We start from the raw sequence: 25,642 nt of genomic DNA on the forward strand, positions 1-25,642 counted from the left end.
TCTAGCTTTGTATCAAGCCAATTTTAGCGTATTATTAGTTAGTAGTACTAATATCTAAAAGATATAAATATCTTAATCTTAATAAATAAAAAAGTTTTATATTATAAAAATAGTTTTCAACAGAAAAAAAAGGTCTATTGACGTCGATTTTGTGTTGTCAGCTTCTATAAAATCTTTTATATTGCTAGTAAAAGTTTTGGCTTATAAGACAAATAAGATAAGATAGACCGAGATATATCAACTAGTGACACTAGCATGTGGGCCAGGCTTAGGCTGCGACCCACGCATTGGCTTTTGAATGTTCCTAGCCTGCCAAAGAGATGCAATGTGAAAGTTGAAAAAGAGTGGGTGACAGCCGGAATGTCCGTGGGGCTGCATCTTGTGTGCAGCATGGACCCCATCCACAACTACAAGTCTACAACGCCCATGAAGATGGAGCCACGGAGTCCATCAACGGACCGACCCATCCAAAAACCGAGGAGGCCTCTCGTCGTCTTCAGCTTGAAAGCGGCCAGGAGCCCCCCTCGAACCAGCCAACCGGGCATTGCTTGTAGAGAAGAGAAAGGAATGTTTGGTATAAAAGAGTAAAACCAATTGCTGCGAGATTTCAGTTTCTAGATTTTGGTGCCATCCGTGATCGTTAAAGCGGTTTGCTCATGAAACCGAAACGATTCTTCTCGCAGTGGCATAAGTTTGGCGTGGTATCAATCTGACATTGGGTTGAAGCAATAATGGTAAAGATTCTGGTACATCATCAACAGAAAACTTATCTGTTTGTTAGCCCTATTTTATCAAGGTTATATTTGCATAAGCAGCTGGCACGCGTCAACGTCAATCACAATTGACACGTAAGGTTTCTTCTGTGAAACAAAATATGTCGAATGTGAATGAAACAAAGAAATATATGGGAGTTCTAGGAGCAGGTGTCGAACCTCCGAACCTGCTTACTTATCGTCTAGGACACGATCAGACATCGCAAGGCATGAACCGCATCTGTCCCTCTCCCACTCTCCGTAGGTTCCAGGGATCGAGAGAGTATCACCTATTGCCAGGGTTCCAGGGATTCAATCCCCCAATCCCCATGGGAGAGGCATTAACCGAAAGGTTTACTTTCACTCCGCGAGTATCACTACTACTTGTACCACCAGTGCATCAACACTGACACCAAGGAGCTTGAAAGACGATCTACATAAATATTAAATCACAGCAGCAGTTGGAAGCAATTTAACCACAGCAACAGAATAATCACCACGCACTCCAAAGGTGATGCAATAATCGCATCATAGAATACCTCGCGAATCGGCATAGCAACCAACGCAGCCTGCGTCCTGCGTTTTCAGCAAGCAAGCGGTGGGCCAATGATATCATATATACACTGCTGTCGACTGCTCCAACAAGTAAAGTTGCTCACTCCGGCCTCCGGCCCGTCTAAAAAAATCCTCAATCTTCAAGGAGCTAACCGGTCTCAAATTTGATTAAGTTATAAATAATAGTATCAAAATTTATATACTTTAATATACGCATATCATAAAAATATATCATAATTAATCGAATGATACTTAATTTATTAGGCATCATAAATATTACTATTTGTTATGTATCTCTGGTTAAACTTGAGATTAATTTATCCCCCAAAGATGATATTTAATTCTTTTTTGGACAGAAAGGAATAGATGATCTCACAAGACTGTCGTTCAACGCCCGATCCGAATGCGACAGAATGCGCAAGCCCAGCATACAATTGTCAAACCAACCCACCACCACCACCAAATGTCCCGAGGCCATCTCTGTAAGGCCTCATTTGGCACGGCTCCACTTCACTAGTGAAGCTGTTTTTTAGGACATCAGTTCCATGAATAGCTCTATCAGTGGAGCTGGAGCCATTTTGATAAATCATTTGACAAAACAGTTTCTTTAAAATATACTCTCACATAACGTCACGTAAGATGAGCTGAAACCGGAGAAGCCACTCGAGGCCATCTCTGTAAGCTGAAACCGGGAGAAGCCACTCGAGGCCATCTCTGTAACCAGCACCACCAAATGGTAGTATGGCACGTCCTATCTGTGGACTATGTAAAGTTGTGGCCGCAGGAGCTCATGCCGGTTGGTACTTGGGGATGGTTATGATGACCAACTGAATGCTTCCTAGAGAGACGAATCAGGAAATCAGGTGTGATCATGCGTGCATGATAAAATCATTAAACCAAGTGAGATTCATAGGCCGTTCCTCCAACGAAGTTTTTTCTTAAGTATTCTCCAGCGAAACTAGGATTGACTTGACACACCAGCCCAGCAATCAGATTCATACATTTTATTCTAGATTCACCTTCAAGCACTCGGTACAGGTGCCTGGTACATATCACCACATGCGTAACATAGTTTGGAACTTGGAAACACGGTTGAGTGATAAGAAGTGAAAAGGGCGTGAGAGTAACAATAATCGTATCTGTAAAGTAGAACCCAAGGTACTGCGTATACTAACAAAAATAAGGACAGTTTTGAACTCCACGACTTATCCTTGGGGTTTGTTAGCTATAGAATATTCTGGGTATGATAGTTGTTTATATCGCAGATCCATATGCAACAACTGGTACTTATTGGCATGAGCACCGTGCACTACAAGCCTAAATAATTGAATCACTATGGAAAGCGCAATCTCTAAAATAGGATAGTCACAGATAAATGTGCTCGGTACGTTTCAAACAGTCATCATTTACTTTGCATTGCTGCACTGAACAAAGTGGACACAAGTATATATATACACAAAAGGTGACTAGGATCCTCGAAAAGAAGAAAGAAGGAAACGGTGACTAAGATAAGCTCGGAGAAATGTGCTCAATAAGTTTTAGCAAGTCATCATTTAATTTGTAGTGTTGCACTGAACATTGGAGTATGTGGCATAGCAACGGGACGAGGACGATTACACATAAAAAAACGGGCACAAGAATGTGACATGTAACCTGAACTTAATTTAATTTAAGGATAGTGTAAAAAGAGCACATCATCTGTCAGATGAGCCAAAGAGAAGAAAGCAACATACACTAACCTGCCGTATGAAGTAGAAGTCAAAATCAACATCCATGCTCAACCATTTATCCTTTGCCCAATAGCCCTATCTAACACCATAAGGATCTTATCTGCCACCAGCGTACTCAGGGGGCAAAACATTGAAAGACATGATAAAGTCAGACCTATTTGATCATGATTCATGATGATTTGTTTCCACAGAAAAAAATTGTCTGGTTTCATGCAAGAGATAGTACATAATCAAATCAGTCACTGAAGAATTCCTAGACGATCAGTATGCTAGATACCATGTTTACTACTGTTGTAATAACAAGACTTATTTGTACTAATAATGCAATTATATCAAGTACTCCTGGTTACTGACCTTAAGTGCTGAACCTTTGCAGTGTTGATGAGCAGCATCCAAGTGTGCTATTTTGAAGCTAAAGAGATAATCTGCACGTAGGAATCCACAGCTGTCTATTAAAAGCGAAACAGAACACGCCTCAAGGGCACATCACCTTCCATTGCAAGCCCTTCGAATCAATAATTATGAGGATGCAATCTTATCCCTGAGCATATCACAAAAGGTAATTATCTCAGTTTTTGCTTTCAGAGCCGCACAAAATCTGTTCTGTGAAAAGCCTCAGGCGTGAGTCCACTACGGCATAGCTATGTCATCCAAACCCAAGGCCTTCATGAGAAATGCATACTCAAAGGCTGTCTCATCACAGTGCATGAAACGTCCACCCTCACCAAAATGGCCACTTTGCATATTAGTTTTGAGAATAACTGACTGGGAACAGGATGTGCATGTGATATCTCTTACTTTTGCAACCCACTTAGCAGCTTCCCAAACTCCTACCCTGCCAAACAAAGATAATGAAAAACTGGCAAGGAAACTAACAATGCTCAACTAAGAAGCCTACCCAAATACTGTGACTGCAAGGTGACAGGAAAAGGATAAATAAATGAAAAAAAACCATAATTTTTTCACGTGGAAAAGTATATACATATGATCCATGCAGTCTACAAAAGAATGATATTACTAGGGCAAAACCTTGTATCATTAAACGAGGCAGTCACCAGGACTGGAGGATAGCATACACCATGTGCTAAGTTATCATAAGGAGAATAACTGCTGATCGCCTCAAATTCAGCTGGGATATTAGGGTCACCAAACTCTTCATAGTCCAAGACAGTGAGAGGCAAAGTAGGATCCAAAATTGTGTTGCAGATATCAAGAAAAGGAACCTGTTTTAAGTAGAAATACATGTTAACCATAAATGAAAACCTGAACAAAATCAGTATTAGCAGAAGCATAAGGTAGGGAGAGAAATCCCAGTATGAAATGGATCCATTTACTTGCCCAAGAATTTGTATGTCTAACTGAGCTGATTGACTTACCTTGAGAACTGCAGCAGAAAATAAGTCTGGACGCATATTAATAACAGCGCCCACTAGCAGACCACCAGCACTACAGCCTATAGCACAAAGACGATTTTGGTGAACAAAGCCTTCCTTTATGAGATGCATACCACATGCAGCAAAATCTTGAATTGAATTTATCTTGTTAGCTTTGGTTCCTGCCAGATGCCATGATAAATCCCCTCCACCCCTACATGATTAGGCTCAAGAATTTAGTGCCTCATATAAAACAGAAGTTATCAATATAAACAAGAATTATCACAACAGAAAATGAATAGAAAATAATTTTCTGTCCATATTGCAGAGCATTCCTGATATCAGTAGCTTGGCTGTTCAGACCTCCAAGCAACTTTGGATGAAAACTAGAATTTCATGACAGTAAAACAACTAGTTTTGTAAATCTGGCCAGTGCCCCTGTAATAAGGGAATGTTCAATGGGGAACTACATATGCCAGGACAGTAAATGACATGTTTTTTCCTGAGATGGAGCGCCATTTATCCCAATATGTTAGCAAATAATATCTTTAACAGAAACTAAAGGTTAAAATTCATGTACTGCTAAGATTTAGTGGATTAACGTATGTGAATCCTTCTTTTTTGTGGCATGCAATAACTCCTGGCCACTTATGCAGGAATGCTAGTCTGCTTGTCAAACAACCTTTTATATATAAAATTCTAAAATATGGTAGCGACAGCAGTCACTGCAGCTCTGTAGGCTGAACGTACCTAACATCTGCAAATGCAAGAACCCAACCTCGAGAGAGGAGACTTAACCTCTCAGAACACCAGCTTTTGTCCAAATCTTCTCCATAAGCTCCATAACCATATAAGATCCCAGGTGATTCTCCATGACAATGTGCTTCCCGTGAATACAGGATGACTAAAGGTATTAGAACACCATCATGTGATATAACTTCAGTCCTTTGACACGAGAATAGCTTGGAAAGATCACTCCAACTTTGTGAATTTTCAACAAGATGCAGGTTTTGTTGGATGCTTGAAGCATTGGATTGAAAGCCCAGGCTGCCTAGATTTGCAGAGAGGGTAGTTACTTCCTCTTGATGAAGGATGGTGAAAGTCTTTTTTCTCAAATCATAGTCCACAGTTAAGTCTGGTATCTGAGGCATGCAAATTTAAAGATTTATAGGAACAAACTTTACAAAGCTGCACGTCTGTACTGAATGATACATTGGTTCATAAAATAATTAGGCAGTTTAACATGATGGAAAACTATTGTTTAGATGTACAAGTTCTGTGAAATACACCCAATTGTATGGTAAATGAAACTACAGTAGCAGCGTGAGTGGTACAATGGAATTCCCTAAGCTATATGCTCTAAAAGTGTTAAATGAACCATCAGATGCTGGAACTCAAGAAAAGGAGGTCTAATGATAATCTGAAATAAATATATTACACAAAATCACGTTTGACATAGATAAGCAAAAGCTGTACCACAGGTGATGAAACAACTAGCCGATAAGTAGATGACATAAAATCATTGTTGGATCCAGCAACAATGCTGCATAACTCTGACGGTATGGGGAAAAACCATGGATTGAGATCATCAAGTTCCTTTGGCTCCTGCAGGATTCATAAAGCTATTAAATCTATCTGGCTGCTCTAGGTCAACTGGAGATTCACAAAATAGAAGCAAAAACTGTAAGATTAGTTCCTATAATAAAAATCAAATACAGTTTATACTCCACAACTGTCATTAATAAACTTACGACAATCCCAAATAAGTCAGTGCTTGCAACAGATGCTTTATATTCTAAGCAGACTCATATGAAATGTATATAGGTTCTATCTCACTAAAACAAACAATATTACAAATGATAAAGACAAGAAAACATACCTGAACATCAACATCAATTGGCATATTGATGGAGCAAAAAAGAGGAGTCCCATTCTTTTGAAGATAGAGAACTAAATTATCATGAAAAATGTCCATATCCTGAATGGTGCAGTCCGGCGCAGGTAACGTCACAATCTAGAAATAGGCATGCAATCGCCAACTTAGGAACAATAATTCACACATACTACAGAGAATTGTATCGAAGCTGTGTATGTCAAAGGCGGATGTGACTGGCATCTTTTGATATTAGAGATATAAGATTATCAGTGCTACTGAATAAAAATATCACAACATTACTAAACTAATAGGCACTGCCTACATATCTCTTTTGTGCCCCAGCTATATGAACATATGTTCAACTTCCAAAGTAGAACTAATAAATCCACCAGAAATAAACCACAGAGAAAGAGAGACACCTGCCATCTATCCACCAGTGACTTTTCAGCCCTACACCTGGCCAGATAGTAGCCTTCAGTTGTCATTTCGGTATCATTTACAGGAGCATTGGTAAGAATGTAAAAGAACCCATTGTGGTGCTCCAAAAAGTACTGAACTTTGTCAACACGGTTCCGTATAGGCCATAAGCCTTCTCTTAGATTATCAGATTCGATCACAAAAACCTGCAGACATAGAAGCAAAATATTATAATTAAGTATATATGTAAAAGGCCAGAAGATCAACGCTGCAAAGTGCATTGGGAATCAGAAGAAGGTTTGAAAAGAAACCTTCCTCAGATGATGTCCTAGTGTTAGAATTGACAGTAATATACTTAAAATCTTTTGTGCTTGTAATATCCACGCAACAGTTTGCATCTTTCTCTGTGAAAACTAAAAACCCTGCATCATCCGATTGCAACTTTTTACAGAAAACCCTGTCACACCACATGTAACCATTTTTAAAACAGAAAATGATCAAAACTATTCAAGCTCCATATGAATAGAACATTTGTCCTTGGTGGGAGAGAAATTACTGGTTAGGACGTAGAGTCTCATCACAGACAGTGTAAAATAAACTTTCACTGCTGCCAGCCCATGCCAAACTAACTATTCCCTTGTCTGGTGGACTAAAGATGACAAGCTCAGACAGAAGATCTTTCACTTCAAGGGAAAATAGTTCACCCCCAGATGTATCAACTGTATATGCAAGAAACCTATGATCTGGAGAGATTCGACAAGTCCCAATGTGGACATAACCTGCACAATATCCAAAATAATAAATGTATGCAGACAAGCAACAAACATCCTTATTTTGAAAAGTCAGTAAACAGGAGCAAATAGGCATGGTGCAGAGGCTGGGTGATTCTTTTTCCATTATCTGTATATGACACTATGCAGAAGTAGATCAGGTCAAGATAAGCATGTGCATAATCCTAAAAAAACTCAAAATTTAGCACCTACCATTTTTTTCTGCAACCTCGTTCCAGTCAAGCAACACTTGCTCCTTCTCTGAACCAGAAAGGTAATCAAGCAGAGTTCCGACCAGGCCACTAGAAGGCCTCAGCTTCCTAGATAAAACAGGGTATTCCTTTCCCTCTGGAACATACTGATAATACAACCTGAATTCCAAAAAAAATAAGTTATATATTCAAAGGTCTACCTCTGGCATCTTTTTGAGCAAGTAGAACTGTTCATCAAGTACTATAAATATTTTAGCACTGAAACTTAGTGCTTGAAAGTTGAAACGCAACATCATAGTATAAAATTTGTTGTTCCACACTTCCACTGCGTTTTTGTTAGCAGTAATTTGTTTTAGAAAAAACTAAAAGGCACATAAAAATTTGAAAAGCAACAAATTCAATCAGATCCGTATAGGGTATACAGACCATGCAAACTTTTCTAGGTACAGTGGTGTAAAATGCATTTAAGCGTACTGTCTTACTCCTGCAACTGTGGAACTAATCAAACAATCCGAATACTTTTACCATCAGACTTTTAAAACTCTAAGCTAAGCTAAACAACAGACCATGTACATCTGTCCTAATGCTACTACGTTGTTAGCATTTGAATTCAGAAAACAGATGAACAGCTACTCAACGAATTAAACAGTAGAAGTGCAAAATCTCATTTCTGACAGTTGATAACTAAATGCGCAGCACTAGACCAACGCCCTTAAATCGCCACAATTTAGAAAACCATGCCAACACATTCCCAGCCATACAGTGTAGAACAACGAGGCAGCGCGATACGAACCAAGGCCCCCAGGGCTGAGGCGGTGTGGCGGCGGAAGCGGGCAGCCGGGCGCGCATCTCGGCGGCGAGGCGCGCGCGGAGGCCGCCGCCACCTGCCGAGCCGACGAAGGCGTCGGCATACGCGTTCTCTGCGGCGAGGAGGGCCGCGAGGTCCGGGTCGGAGGTGTCGCGCATCCAGTGGTACGGGTCGCTCCACGACCTCCCGTGCGCCGACGCATTGAAGGGGACCTTCTTCGCCACAGGCAGCGTCGGAAGCGCTGTAGCTCTCGGGAGGTGCGGCTGCGAGGGGTGGAGGGAGCTGCGGCGGCAGGAAGTGGCGAAGAGGCGGAGGAACACGCCGGGGCACGGGCGCCGGCAGAGCATCGGCGCCGGTTTGTGAGGGTTTCGCTTTGCACTGGACTACTGCAGTTTGCTCTTTGCCGCGGAAGAAGTGGGCTGGGCCTGCTGATGGTGGGTTTTGTTAAGGTTCAGGCGTTCCGAGGTGTTGCTAAGGTTCAAACAATAGTTCCCAAAAAATTTTACATAATTTTTAAGATTCGCCGTCATATCAAATCTTTAAATGCATGTATAGAGTATTAAATATAGACGAAAATAAAAACAAATTGTACAGTTTGGTCGGAATTGACGAGATGAATCTTTTGAGCCTAGTTAATTCATGATTGGACAATATTTGTCAAATACAAACAAAAAGCTACTATTCTTATTTTGTAAATTTTTTGGAACTAAACAAGGCCTACGACCGAGCCTGAAAAGCCCAAGTCCCACGCACAGTGACGGCACGTGTTTATAAAAAAAGTTATACTCCCTTTATCTAAAAAATGTATAGTTCAAAAAAAAAGTGTAATTCTTTTTTTTTAGAAGTCAGACGATTGGAAGGTTGATCAAAATTATATAAAAAATACTAATAATTATGATACAAAATAATTGTTATTGAATTGATTATGAAATATATTTTTAGTAAACATAGTTGAAGATATAAATGTTAATACTATTCAATATCAATTTGATTAAGCTAAGTTAGTTTAACTTGCACAAATCTTGTTGTTACGTTCTTTTTTTAATGAAAATAGTATATAACAGAGAAACGACAAAAAAAAATAAAATATTTAAATTCCTATGATATACGTGCAAATTTCTCAACTTTAATTAGATTTATAGAAAATACGTACAATATTTATATCTCTAAATAAATTTATGATACTATACTCAACGATCTATTTAGTAATATTTATATATTATAAATATTAATATTTTTTATATAGTTAGTCAAAATTTAGGAAAACTGACTTCTTACAAGAATAGTAACTTTTATTTAAAAACAGAGGAGTACACTACGAAGCAAGCAAAAGCCCCATCTCACTGTTTTGGCCCAGCACTCGGCCAGTGATTCAAACCAGAAAACCCACCACCGTCGTTCATCCTCACGATCGCGTCACATGCGCTCCACCACACCGCGCCTAACTTGGGGCCCACCGCCGTCGGCGCGTTGGCCACCCTTCCTCCGGCACACGACGCTGCCTCACTGTCACTGTTCTCCACTAGCAGCAGCTCGTACGAGATCAACAGACGCGGCCACCTGGGCCCATAGGCGATCGGCCTGGTCCAGTACTCCAGCCCATCGCATCAACTCGGCGGACCAAATCGACGGCTAGTGGTGCCAGACCGCCGCCGCTACATTCATCAGTCATCACCCATTCACCCCGTTCGGTGTCGTGGCCGCCGAGGTCCCCCGCGGCGGCGGGCGATGGCCGCCGACACGGCGCACGGCGCCCCCTGCCCGAGGGCCGAGGCGAGAAGCACCCAGGCCAGCAGCCACTGGTCCCGCCGCCGCCAAAACCTACGCCTTGTTTTGTTTCCTAAAATTTACAAAAAATTTCAAGATTTCTTGTTATATCAAATCTTAAGTCAAATACATAAAATACTAAATATAAATAAAAAATAACTAATTATACGGTTTATCTATAGTTTTCGAGACAAATCTGATAGTCTATAACTAATATTATTTGTCAAATATAAATAAAAATGCTACAATATCTATTTTGTAAAAAAACACCTTGTTTAGTTCAAAAAAATTGATTTCCTTTTAGATTCTTTGTCACATCGAATCTTACGGCATATGCATGAAGCATTAAATTTAGATAAAAATAATTAATGGTACTGTTTACCTGTAATTTACGAGATAGTTCTTTTTAAATCTAGTTAATTTATAATTTATGATTAAAAAATATTTGTTAAATATAAATAAAATTGCTATAGTTTTCATTTTGAAAAAAAATTGGAAGTGACTTCTCGCAGTCGCAGCACCTGTAGCCGCAGTTCCGCGCCAGTACTCCACCGACGGGCGGGACCGGGGCGAGTACAGTGATCGCTGGTCCACGAGGCAGTTATCGCGCGCGGGCTCTGGTACGGCACCGGTAGGTAACGGGTAGACCCGGCGGAGGCGCGGTGCCCGTGCCACCAGTGGCGTCTCGCGGTCGCGGTCGCGGTCGCGGCTGCCCACCACGCCTGGCCCCGCCGTGCGCGCGCCACGGACGCGTACGGCACCGCCCGCGCACAGTACAAATTCTCGGCGGTCGCTGCTGGCCTGTCACCCCCTCCCCGCCGGTCGCCACTGTGCCGCGGTCAAACAAGAGTGACGCGTGCGCTCGGTAGCCACCCTCACCAACTCCACCTCACCCCCTCCCCGCGCACCGCCCGACGCGCGCGACCACGAGGCCACTGACGCGTCGGCCCGGCGGTAAATAAAAACGGAGCCGTGAGATGTTAACCGGACCGGACGGACCTGCTCCACCGACCCGGCGCCGTGCCCATAAACTCGATCGAGAGCGACCACCAACGCTAGCAGCTGAAACACCCCATACGCCCGCGCGCCGCGCCGCGACGCTCCCTAGGCTCCGAGCTCGGTTCGGCCGTTCGGGAGACCTCGCGTTGCTCGCACACACGGCGCCACGCATGCAGGAGCACGGGCGCCGGCCCGTGACGCCGTTCGCCGGCGTGGACCTCCGCCGGCCCAAGGGCTACCCCGCGCCGGCGGCGGTGGCGGCGGCGAAGGAGGCGGCCCCGGCTCGGGCGCCGGTCGTCGGCGACCCGTGCCCGCGGTGCGGGGCGCGGGACACCAAGTTCTGCTACTACAATAACTACAACACGTCGCAGCCGCGCCACTTCTGCAAGTCGTGCCGCCGCTACTGGACCAAGGGCGGGTCCCTCCGCAACGTCCCCGTCGGGGGCGGCACCCGCAAGAGCAGCAGCTCCTCCACGTCCTCGCCCTCGGCGACGACGTCTGCCTCGCCCGGCGGCGCCGCACCCAAGAATACGAAGCGGTCCAAGAACTCCAAGCGCCGCCGCGTCGCCCCGGCGCCGGACCCCGCCGCACCCGGCACGGACGCGCCCACCGTCACCGCCACCGCCACCGCCGACGTCGCGAACACCGCACCGTCGACGGAAGCTGCAGCAGCGACGGTCGCCGCCTCGGAGAAGCCGGTAACCATGACGGAGGAGGAGCCCGCAGCAGCTGTTGTTGTCGCCACGGAGACGAAGCCACCGGCCGCGCCCGGGCTCGGGCTAGCAGATGCTGGCAGTGGCGGCGGCGGCAAGGAGCTGCTGCCGGACCCGAGCCACTTCGAGTGGCCGTCGGGCTGCGACCTGGGGTCGTACTGGGGCACCAGCGTGTTCGCCGACACCGACCCGGCGCTGTTCCTCAACCTGCCATGAGCCGCCCGTGACAACGCCACCATGGTTAACTAATCCACCATCACGACCCACGAGATGAGATGAACAGAGCACGCAGAGCGCGCGTCTGGCTCTTGAAGCTAGGTACTGGAGTTTCCTGAGCTTACTGTAGCGATCTCTACTCGTCTAGTCTGTCTGACAGTCTTTTACACTAGTGTTTTGCTGGTTTAAAATCGCCCCGCTTTGTACTCCGTCCAATCTAGTAAAGGCTAACATGGGATAGCCGGGCTCTGCATGAATCTGTGCTTGTTTCGATCGAGCTGATCATGGTGCTTTTTGAGGCCATGAGAATCACAAGAACAGATGCAAGGAGAAGGACGGCGAACTTCGAAGTCGTGTCGTTGGCTCGTTGCAAGTGTTGGAGGCATATATTCTAAAGCCGGCCACGCATGTCACGCCGGTTCTTGCAAACGCTAAACTAGTATTATCGTTTAACCACCACCATCGAACCACGATCACGTTCCAGTTCGGTCGCAAGTTATCCTCCCGTATATATGATACAGTACGCAGAAACCTAAATTGGTAATCCATCCATCCAAGAGCTGCAGAGCAACGCGACGGCATGGAGTCTCGATCGTGTCGTGCTCGCGCATCCGGCCGAGCCGCAGCCGCCGAGATCACGCCACAGGCCAAGAGAATATTATTCAGCGGTGGTACGTACTCGTAGCCTCGTAGGGCAGAAAGGCTGGCTCACGTACAAGGGCACGCGCAGATCCAATGATGCAGCCGGGCGACTAGGCGATCCGAAAATGTACGTCAAGTGAAGTGAGGTCTTGTTTAGATGCAAATTTTTTTTTGAATTTTGAGACGGTAGTATTTTTGTCTTTATTTAACAAACATTATCTAATTATAGAGTAACTAGGCTTAAAAGATTCGTCTCGTGATTTACAGGTAAACTGTATAATTAGTTATTCTTTTTAACTATATTTAATACTTCATGCATGTGCCGTAAGATTCGATATGACAGGAAATTTTGTAAAGTTTTGGATTTTTGAGTGTATCTAAACAAGGTCTGAGTGGTAGTTTTGTTTGGCACGCACGTACACTCTCCTACGGAGCATGGACCATGATGGACGTACGCTCGCGGCAGTATGGGGCTGGTGGTGGAACCCAACCCAAGCCCGGGGATTTGTTCGGTTGGACGTCGGCGTCGCGGGGGCTTTTCGAAATTCCGGGCCGCGGCGGGCGCCGACAACGCCTTGATTCCGAGCGCGACGCCTCTCGATTCTGACGGCGACGGGCCGTCCTGCGCGGCGTGCCGGGGATGGGTCAGGGTCAGGCCGTCAGTCGCCGCCCTGTACTGCGGCCGCGACGTGTCTCGGGGGTGCGATTCGTGCCGCCCGCTTGGCCTCGGCCCCGCGATGCACGCAAGCGACCGCTAGGACGCGTCTTCAGACCCTTGGTTGAGTGGATGCCCGTTACGTTCAAAAAAAAAAAAAAATAGTAGCCACGCATGTGCGGCAGAGACTATGGCTCCCCCCACAGAGCGTGGCGAAGAAATTCCCTCAACGCGGTGAAATTACATAGAGAAAGCTCTCCGGTGGTTGCGCTAGACCCTAACCTAAACTTTATTTTTCTGCTCGTTTCTCGAAAAATAATTTTGACAAATATATATTGTATTAAAAAATATTAATACTTATAGTATATAATTAATATTATTAAAAAATCATTGAATCTACTTTTTTAAATAATTTTATTTGAAAATACAAATATATACGTACTCTCTATAAATCTAGTCAAACACAAAAACCCCCAAAAACAATAATTATTTTGGGACGGAGGAGTAAGTTGTGTTCTCAACCAAACAATACAATAAAACAAACTTGTGGCGCATTACATGTGTGGCTTGGCAAGTTGAGGCAAGAAACTAAACAGTTCGGTCAAAAAAGTTAATAAATTGTGAGCTACGAAAAAACTACTATTGTAAATTATATGTTGTAAAAAATGTAAACTATTTAATTAAAATAAGTATAAAACTTACCTCATCTTTCTATCTTCCTTAGAACAACTATGAAAGAGCTCTTTACTTTCACCTATTCCAGTAAGCTGAAAAGCAAAAAATAGGGTTTAAAGTGCTTCGGAACTGTACTGTGAAAAAATGTTTATAAAAAAAGTAGATTTAGGTTATACTCTTTTGGTTGGCTTTTGACTTCTTTAAATAAGAAGCACTTGGCAAAAGATTAACCACAGACCCTTCATGCTCCAACTTTTGCTATGTTAAAAAAACATATCTTGAACAACTCCCTTTCGAGGGATAGATTGAAATAAAACCTCCATAGGCCATAGCTACCGTACATATGGCAGGTGAAGCCAAAGCAGATTGTAGTTGTGTCAAAGAGGAGCTTAAGTCTCAAATACTAGTTGCTATCTTCGTTTTTTAGAAGTATACTCCATCCGTCCATAAAAGAATATAATTCTCGTTTTTTAAAAAGTCAAATAATTTAAACATTGACTAAATTTCTATGACAAAATACCAACATTCATAATACAAAATAAGTATCATCAGATTAGTTACAAAATATTTTCATAATAAACTTATTTGCACATAAATACTAATTCTATTTGCTATAAACTTGGTCAAATTTGGAGCAGTTTGATCGACACGGATCCTTTATAATTACATTCTTTCTCGGATGGAGGCGGTACAATCCTAGTTCTATTTTTAGTCAAACTATCTAGAGTTTGACTGTTTTTTTATAGAAAAAGTATTAATATTTAGGGATTTTGTTATACTACAAAATATATTTTATGGCGAATATGCTTACACTTACTTGATATCATAAGCATCGATACTAATATATAAACTTGATCAAACTTAAAATAATTTGACTTATACTATGCTAGAACTACAATTCCTTTTAGGATTTGTCTGGTTGGTTTTCTTATGAGCATTTGAACCTTAATTTTTAGACCTTTCCGAAATCAAATAGCTCCCATAAGCCAAATGCCGAAAGGCTTTTAATTCCCGGAAACGGTTTGATTTTTGAATATAGTGCATTCTCTGAATTTTAAAATAAATTAAGAGAGAACATAAAAAATATATGTATTTTTATTTTTCTAAGCACATCAATGTTGATTGGTTGTTCTCTAAAATAAAATATATTTAAGCATAAATTTTAAATGCTAGTATACCCTAGCGTAGAAGGACCGAAGAGTAAGAAATAATAAACCTGGACCCCAGAACTCAGCAAAGGGTGTTGGGTGCCGGCCCCACTGAAAAACATTCTTCCTTCAATTTCTTATCCATGCAACTTATTCATAATTTTAAAAGAAAAGCAACACAAAAAATCGCTGATAGGCGGCCTACTACTTTTAACATACCATGGGCCCACTACACAGGTAGTGCTAGTGTTGTAAGCGGCATTCGGACAGTTCCACGGTCGTGCGGGGATAGAACCGGTCCACCAGACCACCACTCCCGTACCCCGAACCATCTGACCTGAGAGAGAGATCGTGCTCGCCTCGTCGCCGCCGCCGCCGCCGCCGCTTCCCCCGCCGGAGAAGATGGCCGAGAAGCCGGCGGGGCCCACCCCGCGGACGAGGACCCGAGGCGGCCTCGCGGCCTCAGCTCCCTCCTCCAGGTCTCCCTTCCCTCGATCTGCATTTCCACCGCCGCTTCGTTTTGAATCTTTTTGAACTCGCTTCAGCTGTTCGTCCCGCATTTCCTGATGCAGGAGGCTGTCTTCGATATCGTTCACCGCGGCCCCGAATCAGAGCAAGAAGGTGCGGTTCCGCTCGTCCCTTTCAAAATACCTGTAACTTTGCTCTGCGCTTTTCTAGCTTTTGAGATCAGGTGTTTGTTTTGTTCGGTAGTATGTGGGGTTCCTGTGATCGATTTTCGAATCTTCTTTTGTTTTGTGCCACAAAGGTTGTTATGATTAGGCACGGAACAATGCATTGATGAAGTAGAGTGGATCCTTTAATAGTGTACAGTGCGGTTACCAGAAATACAAGTGTGCTACCGTGGTACTGCTAGTTGTTGCTGATATCTACTCAAACATCTCTATGTGTAGGTTCCTGACCCTCCAAAGGCCGTGAGGCCAACAAGAGCCACGCCTGTCAAGAAGCGGCCACAGGTGGATCAAGCTCAGAAGCGGAGAGAAGAGATTGCTGCTCTGCAGGAGCAACTTAGTGGCCTGCAAAGGAAGTTGCATGAGAAAGATGAAGCTCTGAGGTCCGCAGAGAACTTGATCGGCCGAATCACTGCAGCGAATGAAGCAGTTGATGGTTTGAGGAGCCAGCTCTCCGAGAAGGAACTACTGATTGAATCTACTGGTTCGGAGCTACATGGTGCAAAGGTGAATTTGGATTTGGTCAATACATTTTGCAGTGCACTACATTCATTGAATATACTGTTTTCTTTGTAACTCTTCCACACGAGAAAGCGCCACCCTACCTATCACATTATTGTTTTTCAAAGCTGTGGGTGTTGAATGCTTTAGCACCTTGTTTGACAATTGCAATATTTTTACTTTAGGGGTACTATTATAATTAGTTCAATACGTATAAAACTTAGAAACTGTGATTTTCTTTTTGCAGCAGTCACTCTTTATAATACTTTGCCGCCCAATTGAGGGTAATCTAAATGGTCATCACTCATCCTGAAAATAGTGCCATTAGATGTACACCATCTTTCATAAACCCATGATGATCCCGCACTATTTAGTCCATCTTTGTATTATCATTTTATGATTGATGTTGAACTGCACTGGACAGAGGAACTTTTGGTGGTATAGTTTGAGGCACTAAACTATACTGTTGCCTGTTGTTCCATGGTTCAGCCAATCCATTTTCAAACACGAAAGGGGGCCCCACTTTATAATTCTACTCTTCCTGTATTTTTCCTGATTTTTTTGCTAAGCGATCCTGTTATTCATGTTTGAACAGCTCTGTCCATTATGATGTATTTGATGCTTCTTACTTTTGTACTTATGCATGTTTGTGTCATTGGTATAGATTGCCTGCATCATGTGAAATCACCTCCTGCAACCTTTATTTATGTGGCACATAACTAAAGGTGCTTTCTGAAATCACATGTTTAATGGCAAAACTTTATTGACTTGCTGTGCAACTTCCATTTACTGTAGATCATGCTAGCAGAGAAGCAGGCGGCACTAGAGAAGTTAGAGTGGGAGGCAAATGTGTCAAGTACAAAGGTGGAAGAACTGCAAGTTGATGTAGCTTCTATGGATGCTGAAGTTTCTGCTCTCATGAAGTTGTTTAGGAAAATAACAGAGAATGACAGAGCCCCTCCACCCAGGGATAGAACTAACGATCTGTCTTTGGAATGTGAACCAGTTCAACTTGATGTAAGTTACTCATTTTTCCTTGCTGAAGTTTTGTTTTAATCTTTAGCATAATAGTTGTACGATTTTTCTTTCTTGTATTACTAGTGTACTCTAACCAGCGAAAGCATGCATATATTTATGTTTTATTTTTGAATTGTAACTTGCTGCCCCTTTTGAGATGTGGTAGGACACGGTTAATGATATTGATGTCGAGAAGATGGAGCAGGAAATGTCAGCCTACGCCTCGGCTCTAGCTGCCGCAAAGGAGAACCCTACTGACGAGTTCATGAGAGCAGTAACCGAAGCAAGATTAAGACTGCAAGCCGTTGTACTCTGACCAGACTGAAGGGTTGTACTGTGTAACCAAAGAAGCAAGTGAAGTTGATACCCTCACTGATCGGTGTATTTTGCCGGTGGCACCCCACTCCCAGCTGACTCTGCTCGCTCAGGGCCTTCTGTTCTTCACCCACTTTGGATCTGATCACGGCCGCTAGTGAGCTTGCTGTAACCTGTAAGGCTATGAACCGTGTTGTACGTGACTGAACCTCCTTAATAGATGGCATCGTGTACTTTTTGATCTTCTTCATTTTTGGATTTTGGCCTCAAGAGTAAAAAAAAAGGCCCAAAAGAGTCTCAAGATGCTCTCATGAGGGCAATAAATTCTGCATTTTGGATAAAAAAACTTTAAAAATTTTGGCATTTTGCATTAGTTGATATTTTGCATTTTATGAGGAACTAAACACCCCCTTAGGTGTGTAACTGGCTTATATGAACTGAACTGGTTTCAGGAGTTTCCAAGCTTCCACATCTCACCGCCACTGGTGATGTTCCTTTCCCCATCAGGGAAGCAACTAGCATCTTCGTAAGACGAAACTTGGAAAACCTGGTTACAGTTTTGAAGCATATATGCATTGCAAAATTTGTGAATCGATATTAAGTTATTAACTGACCAGATTGGCACTAAAGAATTGAGGTAGTTACCATTTTGTCAGTATTTTGCTTGTTGAACAAGATTTGGATCACTAGTGCAGATTTAACAAATGGACTTTAGGTTTATATAATATATTAAAAAACCTATCCTACGTTTAAATTTGAACAATGCTTCCACACAGGAAAAAAGGGCTATCGTCCACACAGAGTTCACCGTGAAGCTGGAGGAGCTAAAATGCTTGGCTACAAGACCAAATTGAAGATGATTGGGACAGAATCATGTTTCAAGAAGCAGTTAACTGGAAATCCAAAGGAATCCTAGAAGAGCTGAAACCAAGAATCTCAGATAAGCTGGAGACCGATGTAACGTCAAACAAGAATATTTGGTTCAATCTGATGATAGAGCGTGTGACACATCGGCTGGAAGCTTAAGCTCAGGATCTGAATGTGGATTTTTGTCGGTTACAGTCTCTTTGTTGTATCTGTTTTAGTTTCTTCGCTGAACCTTTTGTCATGTTAGCTGAGCGGATGGAATGGTGTGTTCCACTTCCATCTGAAAGCCATTCGGCAAAAATTTGTTGTTGAGACCAAGTAACCCAGAGGCATTCAAGTCTATTGCCAGACCACTTAACTGTCATTAGGCTTTAAAATGGACGGAATGACACATGAGTATAGTCGAAGATGAAGTTGGACACAGCGGTGCGAAACAACTTTTTAGTGGCTTTATGGTTTGATCGATCTTTTATAACGACATACAAGTAAAAGGCTCTAAATAATGATGGCCTTTCCTTTATTGGATAGCTTAGCTCAATGCATCCCCTTCTGTTCCAATTTTATCAACCCACCTTTTGTACTGATCCTGGGCAATTTGTTACTCTCTACTACGCGAGCCGTAGGTGCCAAAGATAGCCATGCCACGTCCGTCCCTCTCCGCCACCCGCGGCCACCGCCTTCGCTCTACGTCGCCGAGCTAACCATGGTGTGGTGTCGCACGCCCGCAGCTTCCCTGCCCAATCGATTGAATAATAACTAAGCCGCGTTCCACCATGGCCCCCGTCCCCGCACTCGCCGGCATTCTGCTCGCCCTCGTTGCGATGGCTGTCGCCGTCCACCCGCACGCGCCCGCGCCCGCGCCAGCCCCCTCGCCGGAGGAGTCCGAGTCAACGTCGCCGTCGAAAGCACGGGCCGGGGAACCCAATGCGGCACCCGCCGGAGCACCTGATGATGGCTGGGAGAGGGAGAGTCCGTGGATGTCCCCCGCCGAGGCCCCGGCGCCCCACGGCGGCGACGAAAACGAAGGGCCCGCTGCTTCCCCGGAGGAAGACGAAGGCGCGCCCGCCATGGCACCAGGCTTCGACGCTAACGGCCCTGCCGCCGCTTCGCCGGATGAAGAAGAAGAAGCGCCCACGATGGCGCCGCACATTTCTCCCTTCGGGAGCGAGTCGCCGGAGGAAGCGCCCACGATGGCGCCGGACATCTCTCCCTTCGCGAGCGAGTCGCCGGAGGAAGGGCCCACGATGGCACCGGACCTCTCTCCGAGCGAGTCGCCGGAGGAAGGCCCCGCGGGCGCCCCAGAAGAATACGAGGACTCCCATATCGCCGCTCCCCCGCTGGACGAGGACGCGCCCACCATGGCGCCGGCCTTCGCTCCCTTCGGGCCCAGCCCCAGCGAGTCGCCGGAGGAGTCGTCTGAGGCCCCAGCCGGCGCCCCGGAGGCGGAGGCCGAGGCCGAGAGCCCGTCCCCCGAGACAGCCGTCGCCCCGTCCTCCGAAGACTACGGCGTGTTAGAAGAGGAGGTGGTAGTACTCTCGCCTGACGGGCAGTCGGCCGCGGTGAGCACCAGCCCGGAAACCGAGGAAAGCCCGGCCAAGGCGACTACCCCCGCGGCCGCGGAGGCTCCAGGCCCCTCATCCGACGGCGACGGCGAGGACGACAGCGGCGCGAGCGAGGGCGCCACGCGTCGCAGCCTCGTGGCTGCCGTCATCGTCGCGGCCATGTCCGCCGTCGCTGCTTTCTGAGGTGCCGCGCCTGCGCGATCGATGAGGCACCCAGCGGTGAAGATCGGAGGGCGGATCGCATGGGCATGCAGCCGTGCATTCGTGCATGCATGCGCGCGGCGAGCGATGTAAACGATGCATGTCGTCGTGGAGGGATCGCGATCAGTACGGTATTCTTTCGGTAGTTCCTCCCAGTCGGATCATGTTTGCTCTGCAGGCATCGTGCATATTCAGGTGCTGATTTGCTCCAAAAGGGTGCATGTAAACGATCCGGTCATTTGAACCTCGAGCGCCATGGATTGAATGAATATGTGGGATTTGCTCCAAAAGGGAAGTCATTTAATTGATCCGCGCAGTCGATTTGCTTCCTTTTATTACGCGCGCGCAATTTGGTGGTGGAAGTTAAATAAAATATACCTTTTATAAGTTAGATGGTATGCATGAAAAAGTTAAATAAACAAACTTATGTATACGAGTCAACATTAATAGATTAAGTTAAATAAAATATACTTTTATAAGTTAGATGGTATGCATAAAAAAGTTTAAATAAAAAAAACTTATATATACGAGTCAACATTAATAAATTATATTATAATAACTTGTTTGTGTAACTTATATTAGTTAGATGAATAAAATTATATGTACAAATCAATATCTATAACTTATATTATAGTAATTTACTTGTGTAACTTATAAGTTACTATCTCCATCCTCTAATACAGTGCATTCTAACATTCATAATGTATCCTCAAATATAATGTATTATAGAGGACAAAAACTAATTTTACATAAAATATTTTTTATTTATCAACCAATTACCATCAATCACGTTGATAATAGTGTCTAATTATGAAATAAAATGAGGGTATATACGTCCTCTATGTTCTCTCTTATTTTGTCTTACAAATCCTATAATGCACTATATTATAAGAACAAACTTATATTTTTCTTCAGCTTCTTGTTTTTTTGGCTAGCAGAAGTCAGATAAAAGCTAAAACAAACATGTTCTAACATTATGTTTTGCCCTCTTCTTAAATTTCTATTTGTTTGAGCCGTGCGTTGGTTTTTGTTATTGCCTTTTGTAGTACAATTTTAGCTTCCTGGTACACCAAAACCAGAAAATTTGCTCAGTTCAACTCTTAGTTTATTTTCTCATAAGCTAATTTTCCAGCTTTCAGAAAACCAATTCACGCCTTGTTAGTTCGCAAAAATTCTTGGCTTTGGCTATTGTACCACTTTCATTTGTATTTGGTAATTATTGTTTAATCATGAACTAATTAAGCTCAAAAGATTCGTCTCGTAAACTACAGACAAACTTTACAATTAGTTAATTTTTTTAGACATGCATCTAAAGATTCGATGTAATAAAAAATCTTGAATTTTTTTGCAAACTAAATCAGTCCTCAACCGTTGGGCCGTTTGTTTCAGCTTTTAGTTTTTTGGTCGGTAGAAGTCGGATAAAAACTGAAAAAAAAAACAACCCGGGCCGCGAGCCGACGCAAACGCGCAATTTCTTCTCTTCTGACCGGGGTAGCTGGCAGTGGCAGCTGCCGGCACACCTCACCGGTGTGGTTCGCATTCGGATTGCAGGCGGGGCGGGTTGCGGATGGCCACTTACCCACTAAGCTTGCCGCAAATTAATTAAGCGGGTTTGTGACTGTCCACGAGCGCAACTGCGACCTTCGTCGTGATCCCGCGGACTCTGTGGCTAATACAAGAAACCTGCAAGGCCCGCACACGGCTAGTGCTAGATTTGCCATTGCCGCTACGAGATCATCTGCAGCATCGCAAGGATTCGCACGGACATGTCAGCGAAGGAGCTAACTAACTCGCCGGCAGCCGTACCTCCGCTTGTGGAGTTCAAATCCTCTGATCTAGTAGCTGCTATTGTTATTGCTGGACAGGACGACCTGGAGAAGGTTTATTAAAATCCTCTGATCAGCGGGGGTCTAGCCTGCAGCTAGGTGCTCGTGGATGTCGCTGCCGTGCGTTGACGGTGAGATCGGCCGGGGTAGCCGGGACCTTGCAGCACCCAGCACACTACACAATCGCCACTGGAGAAGATTTAACTCCTCATCCTCTACACTCACCACTCCAATCTCTTAGCCGATGGACACCGCCAGGCCAGCGCCAGAACAAGAAGGTGTAGGTTGTCGCGCTGGATATTTGATGAGGCAGGACACAACTATTGTTGCGGGTTCTTGCGAGACGTTGCGGGCTTGTGCTCTTGTCCAATGGACTTCGCGGAAAAGCACACATGATGCCGCAAAACTGTTGCAGCTAATCCACATCTGCCACAAAGCAAGATTTTGCGGAGCGGACATGCGGGTTGCGGTAAAAACCCGCCCCGCCTGCAAGTGAAGTTCGCATCCTGACCCAAGGCAGCAAACCTGCGAGCGGCTGCATGGTTGCTCCGTTGGTGGTTGCCTTTGCCTTGCTTCCCCGCGGCGCCGGAGGCCAAGACGTAGAACATTGTTGGTTTCACAGGCCATGGCAGGTGGCAGCCCACCTCCGGGGTCGCGGCAGGAGGCGCACGGCCTCCTCAGCCCTCAGCCCTCACCGTGTCACCGTGTGGCACCTCGAGGCCGGCCCGCTGCCAAAGTGCCAATCCCTCGAGACCACAGCTGGTTTCGCCGGGCACACAAGCTATCTAGCAGCATCGGATTCGATCAGCGCTTTTTGTGCTTTAGCGCGGTTGCGGCTCAACTTACCCTCGCTTGGTCGCCGGGGATCCGGCGGAAAGTGACGCCGGCACGTGCACTTTGCACCGCCCAGGGGGGCACGTACAACGCGTCTGTTTGGATCGTCTCTATACGGTGTTTCTTGCAAAAAAGCCCCTCAGGAGGGAAGAGACGAGCGACCTCGTCGTCTCGGGAGGCGACGACGTGGGCTCGTGCTCCCAGGCACCAAGCGACGAGGAGGTAGCGTTGTACAGAGTCGTTGTTTCCAATCGACGAGGTGAGGATCTGGATGCGCCGCGAAGGTTGAGAGCCCGGTCGCCATCCAGCAACGGCAGCTCGCTGCCCTTCAGGTCTGTGTCAGGATGCTATCTTCTTTCTGTCACTTTTTTCTGCGTCAGGATGCCATCTCGAACAAGGATAAGCACATACCATAGCTCAATGTATAGTATGGCGTCACTCCGATTATTCCACACAATTATCAACAAAGTAGGATAGTGTTGTATCCATGAACTGTGAATTCTCTGGATTTTCATTTATGTATTACCTGAATGTGAACTCATATCTGAATGTTAATGTGCATTCAGTTCAGAATATTCAACTGAATTGGATGTGGATTTTACTCAGGTTCTATGTGTTCTGCAGCCTGTTAATCTTCAGCCTAGCTCTAATGTTGTAGTTTTCAAGCTTTAGGTTCTGGCCATTCTGCAGCCTAGTAATCTTCAAAATTGCTGATTACTTGTGACATGAATTGATTATTGATCAACTGGCAGCTTAGTTATAGTGCCTTTTCCTATCTTGCTGAAACAAGTAAGTTGTTAACTGAAAACTATCAAAATAATGAATTGCATCCTTTCAGTTTTTTATGTTGACTGGAGAAGGCAGTGAAATACAGCTGTTTACATTCAATAAGTCGATTGGAAGTACACTGTATTTACCTCCTAGCAGCTACCTGATCAATTGAAGAACTTGTACTGTATTTTCTCCTAGCTGTTCACATTCGATGAGAATTTGATGCTAATTTGAATGTACATGTACACTCGTGTTGAATATGTGCTTTCGTGTTGCCTTTATGAACATGTTCGATTTGGAAACGCTGCTTGTATTGTCAGTTCAATCTTGTTTGAGCCACGGCAAGAGTTCTGTTTCAGCTCTAATTTATGGAAAACTGAATGATTCGGTCCTAAAATATCTATGTACAAAGGGTAGTGTTGTTTCAGTTATAAAAAGGCTAATACTTGCTGTGTACATGTTGTTATTGTAAATTTAACATAGCTATGACCCATTATCTATCAAATAGCAACACCATGGTATACAAAATAATATTCATGGATGATCTTAGCTATATACAAAGCATTAAACAGCTTGCAGACGACCCCTGTCTGTGGATTGTATGATGTGTTTCTCTAGCTGTCTGTGCATCAGATTCAAGGTTGTTGCAGACGCCTTCCCGTCTATGAGTTGTACATGCCCTCAGCACTCAGCAGCCGGAGTACGTACATTAATTAGTCGATGCACCCAACGCACACAGCAGAACATGAGTTTACTTGTATATGTATGTATGTTTATATTCATCGTGGCACCTAGCTGGAACGTTGTTGTTTGGTTAAGATAACAAGATATGGCACGAGAAACACGCAACACGTTACATTGTAATTCATGCCATTTTTTCTGTCCCTGTGCTCCAAGCCTCCAACCGAAGTTGGGTGTGGCAGTTGGGACCCGGCCGGGTCCGCGGCAGTTGATGGCCGTCGAGAAAGCCACCACGGAGCGGATCTAGAGACGGATATGGCCTTTTTGACCCTGGGAAACTCGGTGCAAAACCGATGGACACGCCTCGGCATTCGTTTCGCTAGGCTATGCATGTCCCTTCATGCTACGCCGCCACCTTAAATAAACTAAAATAAAAGAAGCTTCTTCACAGGTAGTAAAGCCCGGTTGGTTCCAATAAAAAGCACAGTTTGCGGCTTTGCCTGCAGCTGACAGGAGACCGGATAGCTAGACTGTTCGCTTTTTAAAAAATTATGATTAAAAATATTATTTGCTGATTTATTATGAAAAAAAAATATATTACTCAAACGAATTCTGCTAGCAGCAACTGTTTGCCCACACAGCCCCTCATCACGTCGCTTTGTCCCGGCCCGGGCCTGGGAAATCATCATTTCCACCGGTGCGAGCGTATGGATTACATTAGGCACGGCCATGTACGACGCCCGTACAAACATTTCATGATCAATTGATGCGTGGATAGCGTTATCATAGGACACAGGAGTGGGCAGGACACACACACAATTAGTAGCCGTGTGAATTTTGTTTCCACTCTCTGGCTGTGGGGCCGCCGCTCACGGTTTATGCCCAGTAGCAAGACACGGTCATCATTCTTCTCGATTGTTATTCGCATGCTCCAAAAGGGTACCATAGCATGCACGCACTGATGCACAGCTAGCTAGAGCCAAGACCAAGAAGTGGACGAACTATGCATGCACATGCACTGGCCGGGGTTCATCCGTTGATGAGTACGTGTTGATGGTGCTGAACAGATC

General features: G+C 44.6%; 4 protein-coding genes across 10 annotated transcripts; 3 read left to right on the forward strand and 1 right to left on the reverse strand.

Annotated features, from left to right (window-relative positions):
* On the reverse strand, positions 1,644 to 8,900 carry LOC8063744 (protease 2). Of its 7 annotated transcripts, none has more exons than XR_002450028.1 (13): positions 8,479 to 8,900; positions 7,687 to 7,844; positions 7,260 to 7,482; positions 7,019 to 7,160; positions 6,706 to 6,909; positions 6,290 to 6,424; positions 5,887 to 6,015; positions 5,161 to 5,552; positions 4,414 to 4,624; positions 4,067 to 4,260; positions 3,392 to 3,872; positions 3,047 to 3,137; positions 1,644 to 2,145 (listed from the first exon to the last, which is right to left on the reverse strand). XR_002450028.1 is itself a non-coding variant. In XM_002462485.2 (11 exons), exons 1-11 carry the CDS (start codon positions 8,838 to 8,840, stop codon positions 3,668 to 3,670), a joined length of 2,355 nt encoding a protein of 784 aa, XP_002462530.2. In that variant the 5' UTR covers positions 8,841 to 8,900; the 3' UTR covers positions 2,196 to 3,667. The 7 variants fall into 7 exon arrangements, 2 of the variants coding, with proteins under 2 accessions (XP_002462530.2, XP_021308980.1); XR_002450027.1 differs by having other exon boundaries at positions 3,047 to 3,151; XR_002450025.1 differs by having other exon boundaries at positions 3,047 to 3,239.
* LOC8063745 (dof zinc finger protein MNB1A) lies at positions 11,112 to 12,459 on the forward strand. The gene has a single exon (XM_002460350.2). It carries the CDS (start codon positions 11,238 to 11,240, stop codon positions 12,186 to 12,188), a length of 951 nt encoding a protein of 316 aa, XP_002460395.2. The 5' UTR covers positions 11,112 to 11,237; the 3' UTR covers positions 12,189 to 12,459.
* Positions 15,561 to 18,113, forward strand: LOC8083279. Its single transcript, XM_002460351.2, has 5 exons — positions 15,561 to 15,787; positions 15,881 to 15,929; positions 16,220 to 16,504; positions 17,294 to 17,515; positions 17,682 to 18,113. The coding sequence occupies exons 1-5, from the start codon at positions 15,711 to 15,713 to the stop codon at positions 17,829 to 17,831; spliced, it is 783 nt and encodes a 260-aa protein (XP_002460396.1). The 5' UTR covers positions 15,561 to 15,710; the 3' UTR covers positions 17,832 to 18,113.
* On the forward strand, positions 19,471 to 20,442 carry LOC8083280 (skin secretory protein xP2). Its single transcript, XM_002460352.2, has one exon. The coding sequence runs from the start codon at positions 19,471 to 19,473 to the stop codon at positions 20,440 to 20,442; it is 972 nt and encodes a 323-aa protein (XP_002460397.1).

Source organism: Sorghum bicolor, chromosome 2 (assembly GCF_000003195.3).
Source record: "Sorghum bicolor cultivar BTx623 chromosome 2, Sorghum_bicolor_NCBIv3, whole genome shotgun sequence".
NCBI classification, from domain to species: Eukaryota; Viridiplantae; Streptophyta; class Magnoliopsida; order Poales; family Poaceae; genus Sorghum; species Sorghum bicolor.

What these genes read in the sequence shown, in the direction of transcription:
- LOC8063744 (XM_002462485.2), bottom strand. Translation starts at nt 8,840, where the DNA reads ATGCTCTGCCGGCGCCCGTGCCCCGGCGTGTTCCTCCGCCTCTTCGCC. An exon ending in CAATTGATGTTGATGTTCAG is followed by an intron (nt 6,016 to 6,289) that starts GTATGTTTTCTT and finishes TGAATCCTGCAG; the next exon opens with GAGCCAAAGGAACTTGATGA. An exon ending in CTTGCATTTGCAGATGTTAG is followed by an intron (nt 4,625 to 5,160) that starts GTACGTTCAGCC and finishes CTAATCATGTAG; the next exon opens with GGGTGGAGGGGATTTATCAT.
- LOC8063745 (XM_002460350.2), top strand. Translation starts at nt 11,238, where the DNA reads ATGTTAACCGGACCGGACGGACCTGCTCCACCGACCCGGCGCCGTGCC.
- LOC8083279 (XM_002460351.2), top strand. Translation starts at nt 15,711, where the DNA reads ATGGCCGAGAAGCCGGCGGGGCCCACCCCGCGGACGAGGACCCGAGGC. An exon ending in CGGAGCTACATGGTGCAAAG is followed by an intron (nt 16,505 to 17,293) that starts GTGAATTTGGAT and finishes CATTTACTGTAG; the next exon opens with ATCATGCTAGCAGAGAAGCA. An exon ending in GTGAACCAGTTCAACTTGAT is followed by an intron (nt 17,516 to 17,681) that starts GTAAGTTACTCA and finishes GAGATGTGGTAG; the next exon opens with GACACGGTTAATGATATTGA.
- LOC8083280 (XM_002460352.2), top strand. Translation starts at nt 19,471, where the DNA reads ATGGCCCCCGTCCCCGCACTCGCCGGCATTCTGCTCGCCCTCGTTGCG.